Source organism: Hemicordylus capensis, chromosome 7 (genome assembly GCF_027244095.1).
Source record: "Hemicordylus capensis ecotype Gifberg chromosome 7, rHemCap1.1.pri, whole genome shotgun sequence".
NCBI lineage: Eukaryota > Metazoa > Chordata > Lepidosauria > Squamata > Cordylidae > Hemicordylus > Hemicordylus capensis.
In genome coordinates, this window is record NC_069663.1 from 13,231,948 (window position 1) to 13,253,682 (window position 21,735).

Genomic DNA, 21,735 nt, shown 5'->3' on the forward strand with positions numbered 1-21,735 from the left:
TTGCTGGATATCATTTCTGATACCATTACCGACATATTTGGCATGCCTCAGAAATTAGCTATAATATTAAAAGGCTTTATAAAAATGTGGCCTTATAGTAGGCGATGCTCTCTTGTGAATGGGTATATATATCAGCTTGAACGTTTGCTTATGGCTACAGTCACTGAAAAAGTGTTAACATGCTTAATTCTGTTATACCTTGAAATTGTCCCACTTACCTGAAGTCTCAGTTACAGATGTCAGGTTCCCTGAGGGATATGCTGAGCTTGATGGGTTCAGACAATATGGCCGGTCTTAGCATACCAGAACCTTCAACGTGACTCCTGCAGGGGTCGGGAGGGAACGTGTTTCCAGGTCGGCAGCAACCTCAGATGTTTGAACCTGCCCACTGTATGTCAACTTAAAGAGGATCAAGGATTAATTTAAAGAGGAGAGAGTTGCAAAGGTAAGGAAAAATCATGCCTGATCCATGTTATAAAGGGGATAGAAATGAAGGAAGTAACAATGCATGTGTCATGTGGAGTTCTATACTGTATTACAAGCTGGTTTTTAAAAGTCAAAAACTGCCACGAGGATCCACAGGTGGGCTAGAAGAAAAACTAACAGAATAAATACATATATGTATTTTGGAAGGGCAGTATAAAAATCAAATCAAATCAAATCAATCAATCAATGAAGTATGTACTATACAGATTCTAAAGTTGATATGCTATGCACATGTTTAACATGTACAGATGTAATGTCTTCAAAACTTTAAAGGTCTTCTTTAGGACCTTAAATCTGTACAAAAACACATACATTTTTAAAAACTGGTGTAGCAAACACATGATGCTTATTAAAAAAGAGAAAATACAGAAGGATAATAGATTTAAACACACAATCTATTGAACTGGAACCATTTTGGCTTATTCTCCATGCAGAGGGGAGAGAAGAATCTTTTATTTATTGGCTGGTACAGCTCTTCTTGTTTTCCAGTACGGTCAAAAGGCTAAGGGGACCATATCCATTAAGAACTGATGCAGGAAGGTACAAAGAAATGTAGTCACACCACGATTTAGGTGTCTACACAGCCTTGGAATTCAACAATTCTAACTAAGAGCTGAACAAATCCAGGGACACCAGCTTGCAAAATTGAAGGTGTTAAGAGGCCTCTGTTCTATGGGGCTGCAGCTCAGTGGCAGAGCATCTGACTCCTGCCTGCAACCTTGGAGAAGCCACTGCCAGTCTGGGTAGACAATACTGAGCGAGATGGACCAAGGGTATGGTGTGGTATATGGCAGTTCCCTATGTTTCCATGCAGAAGGTCCCAGGTTCAATCCCTGGCAGCATCTCCAGGGAGGGCTAGGAGAGACTCCTGCCTGAAAACCAGTACTGATCTAGATGGGCCAAAGGTTTGACTCTGTATATGACAGCTTCTTAGGTTCTTTGACCATGATGAGCAAAAATAATAAACCAACCATTTCTCCCTATTAGTTGAATCTCAACATCTGGGATATAAACCTGAAGCTCTTATTATCAATGCAGTTCGTTGGCAGGGATGGCTGAAAGGAAGAGTCCTTTAGATATCTATATTGAGGACCTTCAATGCAAGGTGAATTAAGCAGACAAATAGGAGGACACACTGATGTGTACACGTCACAAACACACTTAGAAAAACCAAATGGTCAAGAAGCATGTGCTCTGGAATGTATGGCCACAAGAAGAAGATGGCAACGTTAAAATTCACCTGTGGCTTTGAGCCAACAAGCTTGCTCAAATGGTTGCCCTGCCCCAAGGTTGCATTCTTCCCAGGGAACACAGGATCATAGTGTGAAAGTGGCTTCCACACTGCTGGGTGGACTTTTTCACTGTTGGGGAGTTTATGCTCCTTTTGTCATTTTTTAACCAAGTTGCTTTGAGAACATTGCTATGAAGGGGGTATATGCATTTGAGTAATAAATGTGTGTTTGAACTGCCTAGAGCCTCTAAGTTAGACGGGATAGCAATCCAATGACTAACTAACTAGCTAACTAGCTAACTCCCCTGCTAACACCTCAGTCCCCTGCTAGCTGAGCAAACTAACCTTTTAAAAGTGGTGATTCTCTTTGTTTGAGCTGGGGGAGAGCCACTGACCCTATCTATCCCCAGCACAGCATCCTTCCAGGGGCTGCTGTCTATCTTATGTTCCTTTTTAGATTGTGAGCCGTGTGGGGACAGGGAACCATCTTTATTTTATTTTTTATTTCTCAGTGTAAACTGCTTTGGGAACTTAGGTTGGAAAGCAGTATATAAATATTCATAATAGTAGTATAAGTAAATAAAATTTACGTTTAATTCTCTTACACAGAAGGTGCCTGACTATTTGTCTAGGGACTCTTTCCTTATTTTATGTTAAGGTTCTCTTTCCCTGTTTCGCTGTTATTTTATGTTGTCTAAATATGCCTTCTGTTCCCCACTCTCTCACCTCCTTATTACCCGCCAGAGCAAGCATAGCTTATTTGAAAATAACTGTATCTGATTACCCTTCCCTGCTCTGGGGGCTTTTTCAAGACCCAGGTGACATTTCAAAAACCAGTTTGGGGGCCTAAGAATGGCACCTCCACTCTACTTATCTAGCAAGCTAGACTCCCACCTTTTTATAGTCAGAACCCACCTTGAACCCCGACCTACAACATGACTCCTCATTTTAACTTTTTGTCTTATATGCCTGTATTTCTCCTTTCTTTTGCTTGTTTCTCCTTCATGTGTTAAAAAGCATGCAACTCTCATGATCAGTGCAAAACACTTGAGAAAGTTTTTGCATCATCGCCATTGGCAAAAGTAACAGTTTGTGCTCAAAATGGATCAGGAAGGGCAAACTCGTGGAGTCCTGCACTAACAAAATACTTCATTGTACCTTTCTGAGGTTCTCCTCTATTTTTGTTGGACCCTGCACTGCCAATCTTAGTCTGTGAGCCAGGCCTATGAACTTTGGCCATTGGTACCATATCAGGGGACCAATACTCATGGAAATTTTTGGCAATGCCTAACCCACCAGAGTTGAAAAAACAGGCAATACAATTATAGCATTCTCTGTGTTATCACCACTCTCTATCATTACCTCCAAATGATTATGGTAAAATTGCAGTCATTTTTGCACAGAACAAAGGGTTAAGGTAGTGGTTCCCAGCCTAGGTTCCTCCAGATGTTGTTGAACTACAACTCCCAGCACCCCCAGCAGAGGTGCATTTAGCCACGGACCTTGGGGATTAGGTCTGTGGCCTCCTGTCTCTGTGGGGCCTCCCCAAGGCTCTGCCGCTGCCCTGTGCTCGCCCCGCTGCTGCCCCATGCCCACTGCACCAGTTAAATCTTCCCCTCCCACTTTTTACAACCGCAGCTACGTGGTGGGGACAGCCACACAAGGGGAGACCAAGGCAGGGGAAGCGGAGGCAGCAGCAATAACTCCTTCCCTGAGCCTGCCTGCCTCCCAAATGACAGATTGGGCCATTTTCAGCCCATTTAGGGGCTCTCTACGCATGCCCTGTCCCCGCCACACAGCAGCATTTGTAAAAAGCCAATTTTTAAAAAAAGATTTAACTTGCCCCCAACCCTCCCCAAGCCCTTGGGGAGGGGTGGCCTCCAAAGCCCTTCAGGTCCAGGCTTCAAAATTACCTAGGTGCACCCCTGACCCCCAGGCACAATTGTGCTGGGAGTTGTAGTTCAGCAACATCTGGAGGGACCCAGGCTGGGAACCACTGGGTTAGGGTAACGATGAACAAACTGTGGCTCTCCAAAGATTATTCCATAAAGATAGTACATCCCTGCCCATTTTCATCTGACAACAACAGTACAGTTTTAGTGTTCTTAAAACTTTTAAAAGCTTTTGAAACACCATGGCAAATTTGGCTCGATAGCCAGGACAATAAAAACATAACACCACACTGAAAGCTGAAAGTACTGCAATGCTATCACTTGTTTTCCAGCATTCAGGGTACAAAACTTGTCGAAAGTCACAATGATAATTTATTCCCCCCCACCCAAGCTGGCTCATGTGTGCTACCTAGCAATGACAGAGTCTCTGCTTATAAGCAACTCTTTCCCTCAAATTAATCTCTGATTTGCCCATTAATTCATTCTAGCTACAGATGACAGAATTATCTTTGGGTAAGCAGTATTTTTGCCATCACTTACTAGGTTCTGTGCCTGGGAAATGGTAAATTTGTCAGTAGTTTGCACCTTTTGTCAATTTTATCTCACAATGCTGTGATCTTTCTGCTCTTGCCTTGAAGTTTGCAAATGCCAGATACTCATAATCTTCACTATCAACCGTTTGCCAGATACTGTTCCAAGATTGTGGGATCTGCTTTTTCGGTACACTTGTTTCTGCTTCCAGTTTGTCAATATGCATTTGTTTAAGGAGGAAATGAAGGCAACATTTCAGTCAATGATCTTGGCAACACATAAAGGCATTTGCCTTTGATGAAATGCCCAAACACAGAGCAAAGACAGCCTCTGACTTCTGATGGTTTCTAAAACTTAAAGCTGATGAAAAGGGAGAATGCTTATTGCTTCTTATTAAAGATTGGATACAGCCAGGTAATATGCTCTTTGCAGACTAAAACCAACATAAAACAGGACAAAGGAGCATGGCAGGGACTGGGAAAGGGCTCTGGAGGAAAGGTTCAATGCAGAAGAAAAGCAAACACCGTCCTACCCCTAATCCCCAGCCCCTCTAATTCCCAGAATATGGGAAACACCTATATCAGACAGCAGCGATATAGGAAGATGCTGAAAGGCATCATTTCATACTGCATGGGAGATGGCAATGGGAAACCCCTCCTGAACTCTACCAAAGACAACCACAGGGCTCTGTGGTCACCAGGAGTCAACAACAGCTCGACGGTACAACTTTACCTTTAATTCTGTTGTTCCTTATGAGCCTGACTGGAATTCTAGTTCTCAAAGGGGGACAGGACAGGACAGGAGAGGAGGAGAGCTGGTCTTGTGGTAGCAAGCATGAATTGTCCACTTTGCTAAGCAGCATCCACCTTGGTTTGCATTTGGATGGGAAACGGCTTGAGTGTGCTGTAAGGTATTTTCTTTAGGGGATGGGTCCATAGCTCAGTGGAAAAGCATTGCCAAGTAAGGCTGAAGGAGACTCATGTGTGTAACCTTGAAGAGCTGCTGCCAGTTAGTGTAGACAATACTGAGCTAAATGGACCAATGATCTGACCTGGTATAAGGCAGCTTCCTATGTTCCTATGATAGGCGTAAGCTCTTCACTCCACTAAGGCTATGTATAACACTTCTTTCTGGTAGTCACAGACCTAGTCTCATCTTTGCCACTTAGGAAGATTTTCCCTTCTCTCAGAAAAAAAATTGCTTTCCTTCCCCCAGAAGAAAAATGAAATCCCAAGCAAAGAAAAATGAAAGAAACCTTCCAGGCTGACAGTCACACATGATTTTCAGGTCCATACTGGAGAATGTCAGTGTTCTGGGGTGTTCAACAAGAGGTGGCTCATTGTGAAAACTTAGGAACAACTCCCAAATCCTGACCAGAGGGCTCTTCCGCTGTAACAGCCAGCACCTACTCAAATGCAGTGCCTGAGACTCCAAGAGGCTCAGGGGCAGAAAACTGGTTATTTGAGTCCCCCCGCTGCCCAATTTCTTCTCTCTAGCTGACATTCTGTAAAACATTACACACACAGTGAGACATGTTTGCGCAGGTGCATAAGCTCAAACATTGTGCAAACGGACGTATGTGAAAGTGCGACCATTATATATAATGGACATGCTGTCTGGGAACTCCATTTGCACTACTTTTGTGTGTGCTACTTTCCACCATGTGCATAATGTTGTGCAGTATGCCAGGCACTGCGTCCTGTGTCAATATAATAACCCACAATACTGACATAATTCTAGATCCTAATAATTTAAGTGATTAGTTTTACTACTTGAATATAAAAGAATGATCTGACCATTTCAAAGTCTGGTTCATATTTTGGATTTCCCTCTGACATGTGTGTGGGTCCAGGGCAATTGCTTTCTCTTTCTCACCCCTCCCACTTTTAAAAAAAATCCCTGCTTTAAAATGGGATTATCACAGAAGCCTCTGCAGTAGAGGTTAAGAACATAGGAATATAGGAAGCTGCCTTCTACCGAGTCAGATTGTCTACACTGACTGGCAGTGGCTTCTCCAAGGTTGCAGGCGGGAGTCTCTCCCAGCCCTATCTTGGAGGTACCAGGAAAGGGATTTGGAATCTTTCTGTATGCAAGCATGCAGATGCTCTCCCCAGAGTGGCCCCATCCCCGAAGGGGAATATCTTACAGTGCTCACACATGTTGTCTCCCATTCAAATGCAAACCAGGGCAGACCCTGCTTAACAAAGGGGACAATTCAAGGAGACTATGTGCAAACTAAGTGCAAAAAGATGCCCACTTATGACATACTTATGTTCTGATTCCAGCTTGCAATTTTCCAGCTATTGCTTATCTGCTCCTTGCCCTGCCCATATATGGACTGGAAGCAAACATACTAGAAAGAGCCCACAATTCCACCAGTAACATAGACCTCATCCTGCTTCTCCATCCATGCATGTCTGCTTTGGGGAGGGTGGGGATTGAGATGAGAGGAAAGGAAGGACTACATCCTGGTCCTACTGGGAGCCAAGTTGATATGGCGTCCCCTCCTCTAGGTCTTCTTTTTTTCTGTGGCAGGGCTGGACTTACCAATATGCTAGGTACACTACAGAGTATCCCCCTCCCTGCTTCAACTTAATTATGTGGCTTTTCCCAGCATGCAAGGTTTGCAAAATTCCACATGGTTTATAACAGGGCATTTTTTTATTCTTTTATTTTAAGGGGCATCTTTTTCCTTCACACAGAACAGAGGAGTGTAGTTCTCAGCTGGGGGGAAACAAGGCTGTAAGTCTGGACAGTATGAAGAGTGGAAGTATTTCCTATTTTTAAAGAATGAGATAATGCTAAGGTAATGGTGTGCATGTAAATGCATTTGCCTATGCCCATTTACAAATACACAATGGTAGGTAGAAACCACGGTTTGCAATTATGAGACCGAATATGGCTCTGAAGGCCCCACCACACTGTGGCCAGGTTCACATAAAATGGGAAAGTTGATACTAATAAAAGGCAAGCTGTGTGAGGCTTATAAATTCATTAAGGAGGCTGAATTGGCAGTTCCAAGAGCACGCCCGTGAGACCAGTTTCCAGTGTCAGGATGGCAATGCCAGCATTGGCCATGTTGTCCAAAGCCACCAACGTTGACATATTCTGTTGTAACTGTGGTTCTGAACCCGATATCTGTAACCAGTTTCAGATCTTGGTTACAGATATTGGATTTGGAGCTGTAAGTATGGCAGAATAGACCAATGTTGGCGTATTCAGATGACACCCCCAATGTCAGCATAGCCTCACCAACACCAGAAGAGAGCTGGTTGGGAGAGCTGGCTGGGAGAGCTGGCTTTGTGGTAGCAAGAATGAATTGCCCCCTTTGCTAAGCAGGGTCTACCCTCGATTGCATTCAAATGGAAAACTACATGTGTGAGCACTGTGAGATATCCCCCCTCTTGGGATGTGGCTGCTTTGGGAAGAGCACCTGCATGCTTGCATGTAGCAGATTCCAAGTTTCCTCCTTGGCATCTCCAAGATAGGGCTGAGAGAGCCTGCAACCTTGGAGAAGCGGCTGCCAGACTGTGTAGATGGATGAACTAGACTAGATGGATCAATGGTTGGACTTGGTATAAGGCAGCTTCCTATGTTCCAGAAGCTGGATGCACTCCGGGAACCACTGGTTCAGCATTTCCCATGTTATGCAAACCAGGCCTGTCTTTCAATCTACAGGTGAAACTCGGAAAATCAGAATATCGTGCAAAAGTCCATTAATTTCAGTAATGCAAATTAAAAGGTGAAATTGATATATGAGACAGACGCATTACATGCAAAGCAAGATAAGTCAAGCCTTAATTTGTTATAATTGTGATGATCATGGCGTACAGCTCATGAAAACCCCAAATCCACAATCTCAGAAAATTAGAATATTACATGGAACCAATAAGACAAGGATTGAAGAATAGAACAATATCGGACCTCTGAAAAGTATACAGTGTACTGTGCTTGATTGGCCAGCAAACTCGCCTGACCTGACCCCATAGAGAATCTATGGGGCATTGCCAAGAGAAGGATGAGAGACATGAGACCAAACAATGCAGAATTGCTGAAGGCCACTAATGAAGCATCCTGGTCTTCCATAATACCTCATCAGTGCCACAGGCTGATAGCATCCATGCCACGCCGCATTGAGGCAGTAATAGCTGCAAAAGGGGCCCAAACCAAGTACTGAATACATATGCATGCTTATACTTTTCAGAGGTCCGATATTGTTCTATTCTTCAATCCTTGTCTTCTTGGTTCCATGTAATATTCTAATTTTCTGAGATTGTGGATTTGGGGTTTTCATGAGCTGTACGCCATGATCATCACAATTATAACAAATTAAGACTTGACTTATCTCGCTTTGCATGTAATGCGTCTGTCTCATATATCAGTTTCACCTTTTAATTTGCATTACTGAAATTAATGGACTTTTGCACGATATTCTAATTTTCCGAGTTTCACCTGTAGCTCTGATGGAGAAGGATACTCCAGTTTGCTTTCTCCTTCTAGTAAGCTTACACATACCAGTGCAGTGAAGTGACCAAAGAGGTACGCTGGGATAGCAGCTGCTTTATATGTGAAAAACCCAAGCTGACATCTCAGTCATGAAGCACACTAGGCAACTTCAAACAAGTTGTGAACTCTCAGCCTAGCCTACCTTACCATGTGATAAAGCTAAAATGCCACTCCGAGCTCCTTAGAGGAAAGGAAAGATACAAAGAGCAGCCTTTCTTCCCCAAGAAGGTGCAGAGTCCAAAGTGAAAATGGTCAAAGGGCAGGCAAGGATGGAGAGTCATGTTTAGAGTGGGAGTGTGGAGAGTGGGGTGCACATAGGCAAGGAATGCTAAAGGTGAAGTTGATCAGAGTAAGTATGGACAACGTAGGATACACAGAGGAAGACAATGGGTAAACTCACCCTGCTCAGGGTCTTCCAACAGAACCCCTCTTTTAATGAGCTCCTCTCTTGGCTTTCGCATTGAAATCTTTCGTTCTAAAACTGACATTAAATTGGGAAAAAAAACACCAGCACTCAGAATATAGGGCATGTTGGAAATTGAGAAGAAAAAAATAACCTTGCTACAAAAAACCTTAAGACACTATACGTGGTCTGTGTGACTGTTTTTAGGGAAGAATGTTAAAATATGAATTCTGGACTGTGTTCAAACTTAACTAAATACTAGAGGTATGCAGAAACTATCTTCCCCTCCCACAAGCCAGACTTCTCTGGGGAAGGGGAACACCAGTATCTCGTTACTAGAAGCATAGGGTACTCTACAAATTGAAAGATGGCCATTGATACTCAAAAATCACCATCCCCAAATATCTTATTCACAGAACCTATGCTTGAGATTTTGTCTGTTCAGAACCTGCTGCAAGGACCTGATCCCGGGTGCGTGTGTGCCATTTCATATTTTCAACGCCATTTGTCCCCAATGCCTGGTGACAACTGCACTAGATTCCCATGTGGTTAAGTACCACTTTACAGAACCAGTTGCAGAAGGAGAGCAGATTTATTACTCCTAGTTTAAAAGAAAGTTCAAGTTTGAGATACACCAATTCTGAGCACCAATTCAGTCAATTCAGCCGAGAAGGATAGAACCACACAGGGACACAAGTTCATTTTGACACAAAGGATTCTCGTTGACTTGAGAAGAAAATCCTAAGAGAAAATCCAGATTGTTACCTTCTGAAGTTTCCTTAAACTTGTCACTGCTTTTCTTTTTCCTCCATTTCCAAGGTTTAAAGATCTTGCCGAAGCCTGAGAATTTGCTTTTTCTCTTGGAAGGAGGTGTGGCATCACCTGATTCCAGAACGTCAGTCCCCATTCCAGTATCGCATGATGGCTGATCCAGCTCCTCAGCTACACAGAAAGAGAAGACAGGCGCATTTAAAGCTACACTTGAATATCTATTCCCAAAGCTGTTCCTCCAAATGGACTGTGGCTAGTAGCAATATAATTTTAAGTGGCAGGGGAAATGCACAGATGCAAAGTTAAAGAGAATGACAGTGGAGCCATCTCATAACCAGGCAGTGCCAAACTGGAAGAAAAGCCAGTCATGTGGTAGCAAGCATGAACTGTCCCCTCTGCTAAGCAGAATCTGCTTTGGTTTGCATTTGGATGGTGGACTATATGTGAGCACTGTCTGTTGTAAGATATTCCCCTCAGAGAAGGGAGTAATATTACACATCAATAAACTGACATCAAATTAGCTGTTACAAAAAATGAAACTTTTAATCATAAAACATATTGGATAATCAATGTAAGCCTCACTCACTCTAACACAACTGTGTGGTAATGAATACTTATGAGTTACTGCAAAAGTGTGAGTTATTGCAAGTGCTACCATATATCAACAACAATCTGCAGTTAGAAGCAGATGAAATTATCTGCCCCATCAGAGAAGCTGGACTAGTTTGCTTTTCCTTCCCATTAGGAAAAGAAAAGAAAGTATTCTGGGCCAAGGGTAACAATCTCAGGAAAGCCACACAATAATAGCCTCCTACTCCACCTACTGTTCTGGCATTCTCCAAACATTTCAAAAAAGAAAAAGAGTGCGGGTGGGGAGAGCTGACCAGTGGGAAAATATGCCTGTATCTTAAAGCACAAAACATGCACGCAAAACATTCATGCTGTCAGAGAAGCCCACAAGAAACTAAAAGGTGCTTTTAGTACGGTATAATGTGTGAGAATACTCTAAAACGGTTAAGGTACATTAAATCAGCACAAGCCGAAACCAGTTTAATGGTGGCCCTAAACTCCTTCAGAGCTCCACCCCACCCTTCCCAGGGAAAGAGGCTGTTGCCTCGCAATTTACAAGAGCACAAGAAGACCAGTGTGTTCTAACAGGGATTCCCAGATATTGTTGACTAGCATCCACAGCTGCAATAGCCTTTGCTTGGGGATTATGGGAGTTGTAGTCAACAACATCTGGGAATCCCTGTTAGAGGGAACCTGCACAAGACTATTCACTATTTTTGAAGTGGGAGCCACTTTGGCAAAAAACCTTCAGTGTGAGGGCCATTTCCCACCATGCTGACCTTCACACAGAGTTCTGCTCTTTCTCCAATGCCATGGGGCCTCTTTAAGAGAAGTGGGTCCCTGTCATGCCCCATCACCTTCTTCAGAAGTCCTTACCAGCACTTTCTCCAAAGAGTTCACATTCCAAGATGGCACTGGGGCTCAAGAAGGCTCTGTTTCTCTTAAAGGAGCCCCCACCCCCAGTGCTGGGCAAATGCAGTACTGCATGGTGGAAATGGTCACCTCTGCATAATGCCAGGCAGACGGTGCAGAGTGTATGTGGACAGACAGACGGACGGACAGACAGACAGACTTCCTCTGAATAGGCTGCCAGTTAAGGAGCTGTACTTATGGGAACCACCACTGGTTTCCAGGCCTTGCAAAGAAGAGCATCAAACTAGATCGACTCACAGGCTTGTGAGCAGGCAGACAGATCCATGTCTTAAAATTTGTTTGTTTTAGATTCCTCATATATCATAACCCAATCGTTAGGATATATGAAGAATTTAAGGGCTCAGGTGAGCTACAATACTGCCTTTACTTTCACAACAACCCTGTAGAGTACACTACCCTGAAAAAACAAGGCATTCATTTCTATGTCATGGGCTGAACTGGGAAGGAGGAAGGAAGGATGGAAGGAAGGACATAACATGACATCAAAATATAACAAACAACTTTATTTCTTCACCACCCCATAACAAATTGTTCTCTGGGTGGCTCATAGCATAAACGCAATACAAACACATAAAACAAGACAAACGATTATAAAAAAATTAAGTAATTTAAAAAAATTAAAAAACAAGATACAATACAAAACATTTTTAAAAACCTTTTTTAACGTCAATTTTTAAAACCCTGAGTAAACAGAAAGGTCTTCATCTAGCATCTAAAAGAACAAAGTGATGGTGCCAGGTGAGCCTCTCTGGGGAAGCTATTCCATACACGGGGTGCCACCACCAAAAAGGCCCTCTCCCTAGGAGCCATAAGCCTCACCTCATTTGGCAGGGGCACTCCAAACAGAGCCTCCAAAAAAGATCTTAAGGTACGAGTCAGGACATATGGGGCAAGGCACTCTCCCAGGTAACCTGGTCCTTTTAATCTGGGTCTCCCATAAACAATGGTGGGTGAGATTACTTTTAATGCACATGCTTTGAACACTCTGAACACTCTTAAGTGCTATATAAATGCTAATTATTATTTAGTCCTTTAATAAGATGGAGCAATTGCTAATATTTCCATCATCCCAAACTAGACTGACACCTAGTTAGTATATTAGTTTCCCTGGGGTAGGATTTAACAAATCCCAGGCACCAAGGAGGCATTGTTTGTTTGTTTGATTGATTGATTAAGTGCCGTCATGACTCTTAGCAACCACATAAATAGATTCTCTCCAGCAAGGAGCCATGGTGCCTATAAATTTAACCAGGATATTTTATCCAGGAATATAGCCTGACATTTTAGACAGGATATTCAGAGGTAGAGTTATTTAATAAAATCTTTATTTGTCCCATGAAGCCCTGTTTCTGTTCTAGGTATATTTGTAAAAGGGGGAAAGAGAAGGCGACCCATCCCCCATGACCATCACTAAATCTGTTAATTTTGTCAACTGCCCATTGTCTGGCTCCTAAATTGGATCTAGAAGCTCGCTCCTAAATCCAGAGAAAATTTGTCAAGCTCTGCCCTGATATCAGTAAGATATCAATGATGGGGAAAGCACTAAACATTCAAGTCTTAACAAAGCAGTGATGTATTCTGCTTGTTCTGCATGCTTAATTAGTGGGTGGATCAGCTGCTGCACGTGTACTTTAAAATACATTTCAGATAAGTGTGTGACTCAGCTACAGCTCATATCAATCACAGAGGAGTGTGTGCTCCCATGGAATCCCTCAGGAACAAATCCAGCTCTTGGCATGGATGCAGATGAGACACATTTGTACCCAGAGTGTCACTTCAGGTCTAGATGCTGGGCTCTTTTCTTTTTTAAAAAAGAGGGCTTTAGACAAGGGCCCCTCCCAATTTAGCAGCACAATGAGGTAAAGGGTTATGTTTTGTTGTATAAGGAAGGGTTCCAGAGAACACACCGCCTTTCTGTTTGAGTCATGGCGTTGGGAAACCATCTGGAAAGGATGCACACCAGTGCTTTCAGGACGACAAAAAAGGCAAAACTAGAAACTCCTTCCCAAAGCAAGAGGAGAGGTTGCAGCTCAAAGTCACACGTTCTGCATGCAGACAGCCCCAAATTCAATCCCTGGCATTTCTAGGGAAAGGGACTCCAGTAGCTGGGCGAGAACAAACCCTGCTTAAGACCTTAGTAGGGGTAGGCACCCGTTGAACTACAACGCCCAAACACTGTGGCAGGATAATAGGAGTTGTATTCCAACAACAGCCGGAGTGCCAAAGATTGCCTACCTCTGTCTTAGAGCATCTCTGCCAAGTTAGAGTAGACCATTAAAATATCAAACACACTATGGCTTAAGATGAGTCTTAAAGTGCTTATTATTTTCACTCACGCTCTAAGCAGCATGGAAATTGCAAGTTAAGGTGGTCACCTTTACTGCTTCCATGGTGTGGAAGTTAAAACCTCGTACACTCTCATATCTTATTCCGGCTTTACAATTTAGGCTTGATGTACCCACACTTTGCCTTGGACTTTAAGCTCAATATTGGGCTGGGAAGGGCTCGCTAGGCAGAAAGTCAACAGGCTAGCACCTTTTATAAACCTGACATAGGCATCTCAGCAAGGCACAGTGCTTCCCCAAAATGCCACCTCTAACACTAAGTGTCCAGGCATAACTTCAGCTGGTACAGCAGCTTCATCTATGACTCTTCCAGTGACCCTTTCTTCCCCTTCATTCAGACAGGTCCACTATGGACCTGATTTTTTGGGATACATTTAAAGGGGCAAGGAAAAAAATTACCCTAGTCTGAATACAGATTGCCAACAAGTGAAATCAATTCTTTATTGGATCAGTTTTCAAGCTTCTATATCTCAGTCATTTCTCAACAAATATGAACAAACTTTGGAGATATGCTGGGACTTGTCACTGAATTAGTCCATGTCAAATTTCAGGCAGTTAGGACAACTTGTCTGGATTTTACGGCAAACAGAATGCTCAAGGCTTATAGCAGTAGCAGGCATGAATTGTCCCCTTCGCTAAGTAGGGTTGTCTTGGCCTGCATTTGGCTGTATGTTATTCCCTTGGGGCCATAGTTCACTGGCAGAGCATCAGCTTGCATGCAGAAGGTTCCAGGTTCACTTCCTGGTATTTCCAGGTAGGGTTGGGAAAGACTCCTGCTTGAAATATTGGAGAGCCACGGCCAGTCAGAGTAGTCAATGCTGAGCTAGATGGTCTGACTCAGTAAGAGGCAGCTTCCTAAGTTCTTAATGGTGGAATCCAGTTTGCATACACCTCTCTAACCACATAAGCTCTACTATACGTATATCATACTGACACTATGGCTATATGGCAGTTCCTTATATGTTCATTTTAACTCGCTTTTTAAAGAAGCACACATGCACACGCCTACTGAAATAGCTTACAATTCAATTTATATTCCAAAACAGAATGAAATATATCACATATAAACATCTTAACTCTAGGCAAGATCCAGACTAAAGTTAGCCATAACTATGTCCCATTGAAATTAATGGGACAAATTTGTCATGACTGGCTTGTCTAATTTATTTCAATAGTGCTTAGTTGTGACCAACCTAGTCTGGTTCTTGCCCACTAAATTAAATAGCAGTATCAGAACCAATCTCAAAAGTCAATTCCAGAAGCTAGATCTACCACAGTAGGGCCACTTTCTACATGCGCTTTGATGCTCTCTTCCTGCGACCACTTCCACCTCCCCACTTGAGGCTAGGAAGACTGCAGAAGATTGCAGATCAAGAGATTATTATCTATAGTAACTTCTACATGGTGCTCACATGTTCTTCAGTGTTTTAAGCATGGCTCTTGGAACACTGAATGTGGGAACACATTGAACTTCCTTAATAAATTCAGAGATACCTTTCAGGTATTTTATTTTAGCCACTCAAAGATTTTAGTTCTCAAACATTGCCAAAAACCTTGATGAAACAGACAGGCATTTAGAGACAAGCAAAATAAATAAACTTAAACCTGTTGTGTTGGTTCCAAATCATACAGAACAGATGAAGTCAGAACTTACACTAGATTATTATTATTATCATCATTATTATTATTATTATTACATTTATATCCCACTCTTCCTCCAAGGAGCCCAGAGCAGTATACTACATACTTGAGTTTCTCTTTCACAACAACCCTGTGAAGTAGGTTAGGCTGAGAGAGAAGTGACTGGCCCAGAGTCACCCAGCTAGTTTCATGGCTGAATGGGGATTTGAACTCGGGTCTCCCTGGTCCTAGTCCTGCGTTCTAACCACTATACCACACTGGCTCTTATTATTGTCTCCTGGTGCTGGAATATGCAGGTATCTGCATTGCATTGCAATGAAGAGTAAAGCAGGGAGCTTCTTAATTCAGGCAACACATTTAAACTTCCAAAAGAATGATTCTTACTCAGGGAAATATGCAACGAGACACAGGAGAGCATATTGTGTTTATTGTGAAGTTCCACAGGAGTGTGTGGGTGTGAGAGAAAGAGTGAGTAGATATTTTAAAAGCTTTTTTAAACCTGGTTCTCCCAACAGTTCGAGAATGCAGCAATATATAAAACTGCCTGTAGTATTTTTCAGTTAATAAAAATACATTTCATTGATCAAAACCAACTTCTCACAAGGCACTCCATATACAATCCAAGCCAACTGCCTCCAGTCCAGCAAACCTCAAGTTTTACTGAAGATATGCCTGCAATTCCCAAAAGATCTGAAGGTTTTAATTAACTTTGGCCTTAAGGCTACCAGTGGCAGACAGGACAGTATTCTACTCAAAATGTAGCCTAATGAATCTAGTGTACCATAGGACACTATATCCACCATATCCAGAACGATCAAAAGTGAATAAAAGCCCATAGGATGCTGGAATATGCTCTTAAAAGCACAGGTGTATATAGCACTTCAGTATCATGGCAATGAACATCAGAATTATCTAGGGGCTGACTGAGATATGCATGTTACATGGCTTTGCACATATAAAAACTAGCAAGGTGTACGGGTTAGAGTCTTGGACTAGGACCAGGGAGATCCGAGTTCGAACCCACATTCAGCCATGAAACTCATTGTGGGGCTCTGGGTCAGTCTCTTTATTTCTCAGTCTAACCTACATCACAGGGTTGTTGTGAGGATAAATGTAACCATGAATACTGCTCTGGGCTCCCTGAAAGATAAGTGAGATAGAAATGCAACAAATAAATAAATGCTTGTTGATTCAGCCAAATGAACCAACCATATCTAACTGAGCTAACAGGTGAGTGGACATAGGTTGATATGAAAGTTCTACCAGAGGCTAGCAGGGACACACTGCAACATCAGCCTCAGGATTCAAAGACAATTCAGAGGATCAGTACAGTATCACTCACTGCATAACTATTATGGGATTTGGGAAGACCCATATTCAAAATTCTACTTTGCCAAGGATCCAACATAAGGTCTTTTTTTTTGGCCGGGGGCAGGGGGGTCACTATATTGGTTCTAGATCTGCAAGTTAACAGTGATAAATTTGACATGGCTGAAAGCATGATAAATTGTATAAGTATACACACATATTGGAAGTGATGTATCCAGATAGATAGATAGATAGATAGATAGATAGAGATGGTTCCCTGTCCCCAAAGGCTCACAATCTAAAAAGATAAGTACCAACAACAGCAACTCGAGGGAATCTTTGCTGGGGGTGGATAGGGCCAGTTGCTCTACCCCTGCTCAGTAAAGAGAATCACCACTTTTAAAAGGTGCCTCTTTGTCCAGTTAGCAGGGAATCTACAATATAGAATTTCTAGCATTATCTATTTGGTCCAACTACTGGTGGGTTTAAAAAACAACCACCACAACCAAGAGAGACTTATTGTAACTGTCTAAGCTAAATAGTCTGAAGGAACAACTTTGCAGAAGCTAAGCAGATCTGGCCAATGTCTGCATGCAAGATTGTCAGCGAGTCCTATGTTCTATGACGACGACTTTTTATATACCACTTTTCAACCAAAGTTCTCACAGAAGTTTACATAGAAAAATAAACAATACATAAATAAGAGGGGCCCCTGTCTCCAAAGGGCTCTCGATCTAAAAAGAAACACAAGGCAGATACCAGCAACAACCACTGGAGGGATGCTGTGCTGGGGTCGAATAGGGCAAATTGCTCTCCCCCTGCTAAAGAGACACAAGTTTGGGACGGCATAGAAATATTTTAAATAAAAATAAATACATAAATACAAGAGAAGCACCGCTTTAAAAGGTGCCTCTTTGCTCAATTAGCAGGGGTTTTACATAGATACATATCTATGAATGCCACTTTGTGTTCTCATCATGGAAGAAAGCCAGAATATAAATTTAAAACATAAAATAAAAAACACCACTTAATAGAACAAATAATTTAAGACCCCACTTGCATGTTTTACTCTAAGAAAATTCTTACAATTTCATTTGACCACTGGACACTCGGGCAATAGCAACACAGCTAAATGTTATCCCCAGACTCGTCTCACTGGGGAAATGCCAGGGACAGCTCTCTGTCCACCTGCTTTCTCCCTCCACCTGATTTAATACTGGTTCTTCTTGAAGTCCTACTGCTTTCACACCAAAAGATGCTCTTCCATCACTTTTACTTCATCCAGAAATTAAAATATACATTTTGTTTTATCCAGCTGGTAGGCAAACAAGCAGTGGGTCTGTGGGTCCCCTTGATTAATAGTTCTAAAGGGGCAACTAAGAGGATCTCTCCAGAGAAGTAATCACCAGTGTTCCCTCTAAGGTGTGCACATGCTCACAAGTTTTTAGATCTCCTTTCAGTTAATTTTAGATCCCGCTCAGATTGAATCAGGAAGGCCCCACTCTGAATGCATACACACACACACTGCTTTGATACTGCCGCGCAGATCAAAACTCAACATACAGATGAAAAAAATGAGAGAGAACACTGGTAATCACACTGATGTTACAGCACAAAACCAGTGCAAAGGGATCGCAGGCACCTGCAAATGCTGAAAATACTATGCCAATGAGGAACCAGTAACTGGAATGAGCTGAAGAGACAGATTTGGTGAAAGAAGATAGCTTCACTCTCATTCAGAAGAATACCAGAATTTTACTTTGCATGGCCGGATGATAGGAACGGTGCAGTTGGAGGATTTCCTTCCTTTTGCCATTAACACATCATGAGCATAGATAAGGTATCTCTTTTCGCATGGCAAGCAACTGCTACAAGTGGATTAAATCTCTTGGCTGACCACAGAGGCTCTTTGATAACCTTGTAGGGAGAGCCTCCTGAGAACATATTTTTGGTTATTTATTAAGACAGGTCTTGACAATTTTTCTTTGGATCTAAGAGCCAGCCTCAAGACAGTTGATGCCTGAAAAAATTACTGGACTTAGTTCCATTGTGGGCTTCTCTTTATCTCCCTTGTAGGTGGGGGATAATCATACTTCTATTCCAAGTATGACTTGGAACATAAACAGGATTGCCAGAAGCAAATCAAGATTTTATTAAATAACTCTACCTCAATATCCTAGCATAGCCATCATGGCTTTATTGTTCCTTCTAACAGGATGAGAGCTGGTCTTGTGGTAGCAAGCATGACTTGTCCTCTTAGCTAAGCAGAGTCCGACCTGGTTGTATTTGAATGGGAGACCACATGTGAGCACTGTAAGATATTCCCCTTTGGTGATGGCGCTGCTCTGGGAAGAGCATATAGGTTCTAAGTTCCCTCCCTGGCTTCTCCAAGATAGGGCTGAGAAAGATTCCTCCCTGCAACCTTGGAGAAGCCACTACCAGTCTGTGTAGACAATACTGAGCTAGATGGACCAATGGTCTGACTCAGTATAAGGCAGCTTCCTATGTTCCTAACAGGGATTTCCAGATGTTGTTCATTGCAACTCCCAGCATCCCCAGCTACAATGGCCTTTGGCTAGGGATTATGGGAGTTGTAGTCAACAACCTCTGGGAATCCCTGTTACAGGGAACACTGCATGGCTCCTTGGCACCTGGGATTGGTCAAGTCCTGTACTGAGAGATACACAATACTCATTGCCCTTAATGTCCACATGTATGAAGGCAGCAATACCGTCAGACTAATATATACACTCAACCCTTTTGGTTGAGGAATATATATTCATATTCTCTCATTCACTCACCAACCATGCTAACCTCTTGGGTTATGTTTCCAAGTGATTACAAACTGATTGTCACAACAGCAGAGCTATATCCTTTGTTAAACTATAAATCATGCTTGTTCCACGTACATCCTCCAACATGACAAACACAAATACGTGCTTGTAACTCACCGATCACACAGTGGATCACTGACCAAGGTGCCTCCCCATACTCACTATTGTTGGAGGCTCTGCTCCACCTGCCATATGCAATATTTGCTTATTCTCTCATCACCCACCTTCCATAGCTTTAAAAGCCAGGAAGATTTTTTTTCCTCTTTTGATGAGAAATATATTGTAGAACACATAATTGTTCTAGAGCAGATTCTGAATATACCTCAGCAGCTGCCATGTGTGAGCTAGCAGACTACATACTACGTGGCACTTGAGTGTATTGACACATGCCTCTGCTCCCCAATCTGAGACTTAACCTTTGGAGAATCTAAGAAAGGAGCTACTCTGGTGGCGCAGTGGAGCCCCTGGTGGCGCAGTGGTAAAACTGCCGCCCTGTAACCAGAAGGTTACAAGTTCGATCCTGACCAGGGGCTCAAGGTTGACTCAGCCTTCCATCCTTCCGAGGTCGGTAAAATGAGTACCCAGAATGTTGGGGGCAATATGCTAAATCATTGTAAACTGCTTAGAGAGCTTCAGCTATAGAGCGGTATATAAATGTAAGTGCTATTGCTTGCTATTGCTACTCTATTTACTTGAATTGAAGATGAGACTAAATTTAGGATGACCCTTTAAAAATGCATGTTAAACACAGGTTAGACCTGTATTCATCTAAAAGAAAGAGGACTCTGAATTTAAGACAACCCCCTGATTTCTAACATCAAAGAACTTGGGGGGAAACCTAGTATTGGCTTCAGGTAAATACAGTAAACACTGAAGAATAACAATTCTCACAGAAGAGAATAATATAAAAATATGGACAAAATAGGGATCACGGTTTACCAGCGGCACGATTTACGCATGAAACTAGAGCAGGGTTAGGCAACGTGAGCCTCTCCAGATGTTGCTGAACCACAATTCCCATAATCCCCAGCTGTAATAAATTGTGGCCACGGGTGATGGGAGCTGTAGTGCAGCAGCATCTGGAGAGCTGCAGATTGCCTACTCCTGAACTAGAGCATGTTGCATTGTACCAGCAAGATGACCCAACCTGGGACATCACATCAGCACAGGAGGTAGGTGGCTGATGTTACAAAGATGAAAACAGCCCAATTTATGAATTTATTATTTACATTTATATCCCACTCTTCCTCTAAAGAGCCCAGAGCGGTGTACATGGTTATATTAATCCTCACAACAACCCTGTGAGGTAGGTTAGGCTGAGAGACACATGACTGGCCCAGAGTCACCCAATGAGCTTCATGGCTGAACGGGGATTTGAACTTGAGTCTTCCCAGTCTTAGTCCAACACTCTAACCACTATACCATGATGCCAGACAAATAAGTGGAAACCTGTTATGCAGCACAGTAATCCATCAGACACTGGATTAGGAATACAGACAACTCACCAACACTTCTTTGCCCCAGAGCAGCCCTTATTTTAGTTCTCTGCTGAGGCCAGCAAACATTAGGAATGTAGGAACATAGAAAACTGCCATAGACTGAGCCAGACCCTTTGTCCATCTAGCTCAGTATTGTCTACACAGACTGGCAGCGGCTTCTCCAAGGTTGCAGGCAGGAGTCTCTTTCAGCCCTAGCTTGGAGAAGCCAGGGAGGGAACTTGAAACCTTCTGCTCTTCCCATCCCCTAGGGGAAAATCTTACCATGCTCACACATGTAGTCTCTCATTCATATGCTACCAGGACACACCATTCTTAGCAAAGGGGACAAGTCATGCTTGCTACCACAAGACTAGCTCTCCCCCCATTATTTTGAGGCAAATCATTCATCTGGGAGATGGAAAGAACATGAGAAGCTGAGAGGCTCAAACAGTTTCCTCTGCTTATGTACCTTTTTGGCCACACAGTCATCTACAGCCTACATCACAATTAAAACATTTATTCTGTATACTACTACTACTACTACTAAATGGAAAATATATAATACTAGAACAAACGGTGTGAGTATAGTAATGCATTTGGGAATGTGTCACAGGGGTATAGCCCCCCCCCCCCGCCCCCTAGTTTTACTCAACGAAAACATCCCCTCCCAAAGCTACTATTTGCCCCGGGAACAAAAGCACAGGGGCTCAAATAGCAGCTCCCTTTGTGGGGTTAATAGCAGCTTGAGGGGGGACATTTTCATCAGAAAAATAGTGTCAGGGCAAGGGGGTTTTAACCCCCCCTCC

The 21,735-nt window shown here is 42.7% G+C and overlaps 1 protein-coding gene across 8 annotated transcripts in view; it reads right to left on the reverse strand.

Moving 5' to 3' along the window:
* PHACTR4 (phosphatase and actin regulator 4) overlaps positions 1–21,735 on the reverse strand; it is a 121,502-nt gene that overhangs the window by 27,690 nt on the left and 72,077 nt on the right. For 7 of the 8 annotated variants that reach the window (XM_053267372.1, XM_053267374.1, XM_053267370.1 and 4 more), the window contains 2 exons: positions 9,815–9,991; positions 9,047–9,127 (listed from right to left, as the gene is read on the reverse strand). In XM_053267372.1, the coding sequence (XP_053123347.1) occupies positions 9,047–9,127; positions 9,815–9,991 (258 nt within the window). The remainder of the gene's footprint in view (positions 1–9,046; positions 9,128–9,814; positions 9,992–21,735) is intronic. The other variant, XM_053267373.1, reaches the window with a different exon arrangement.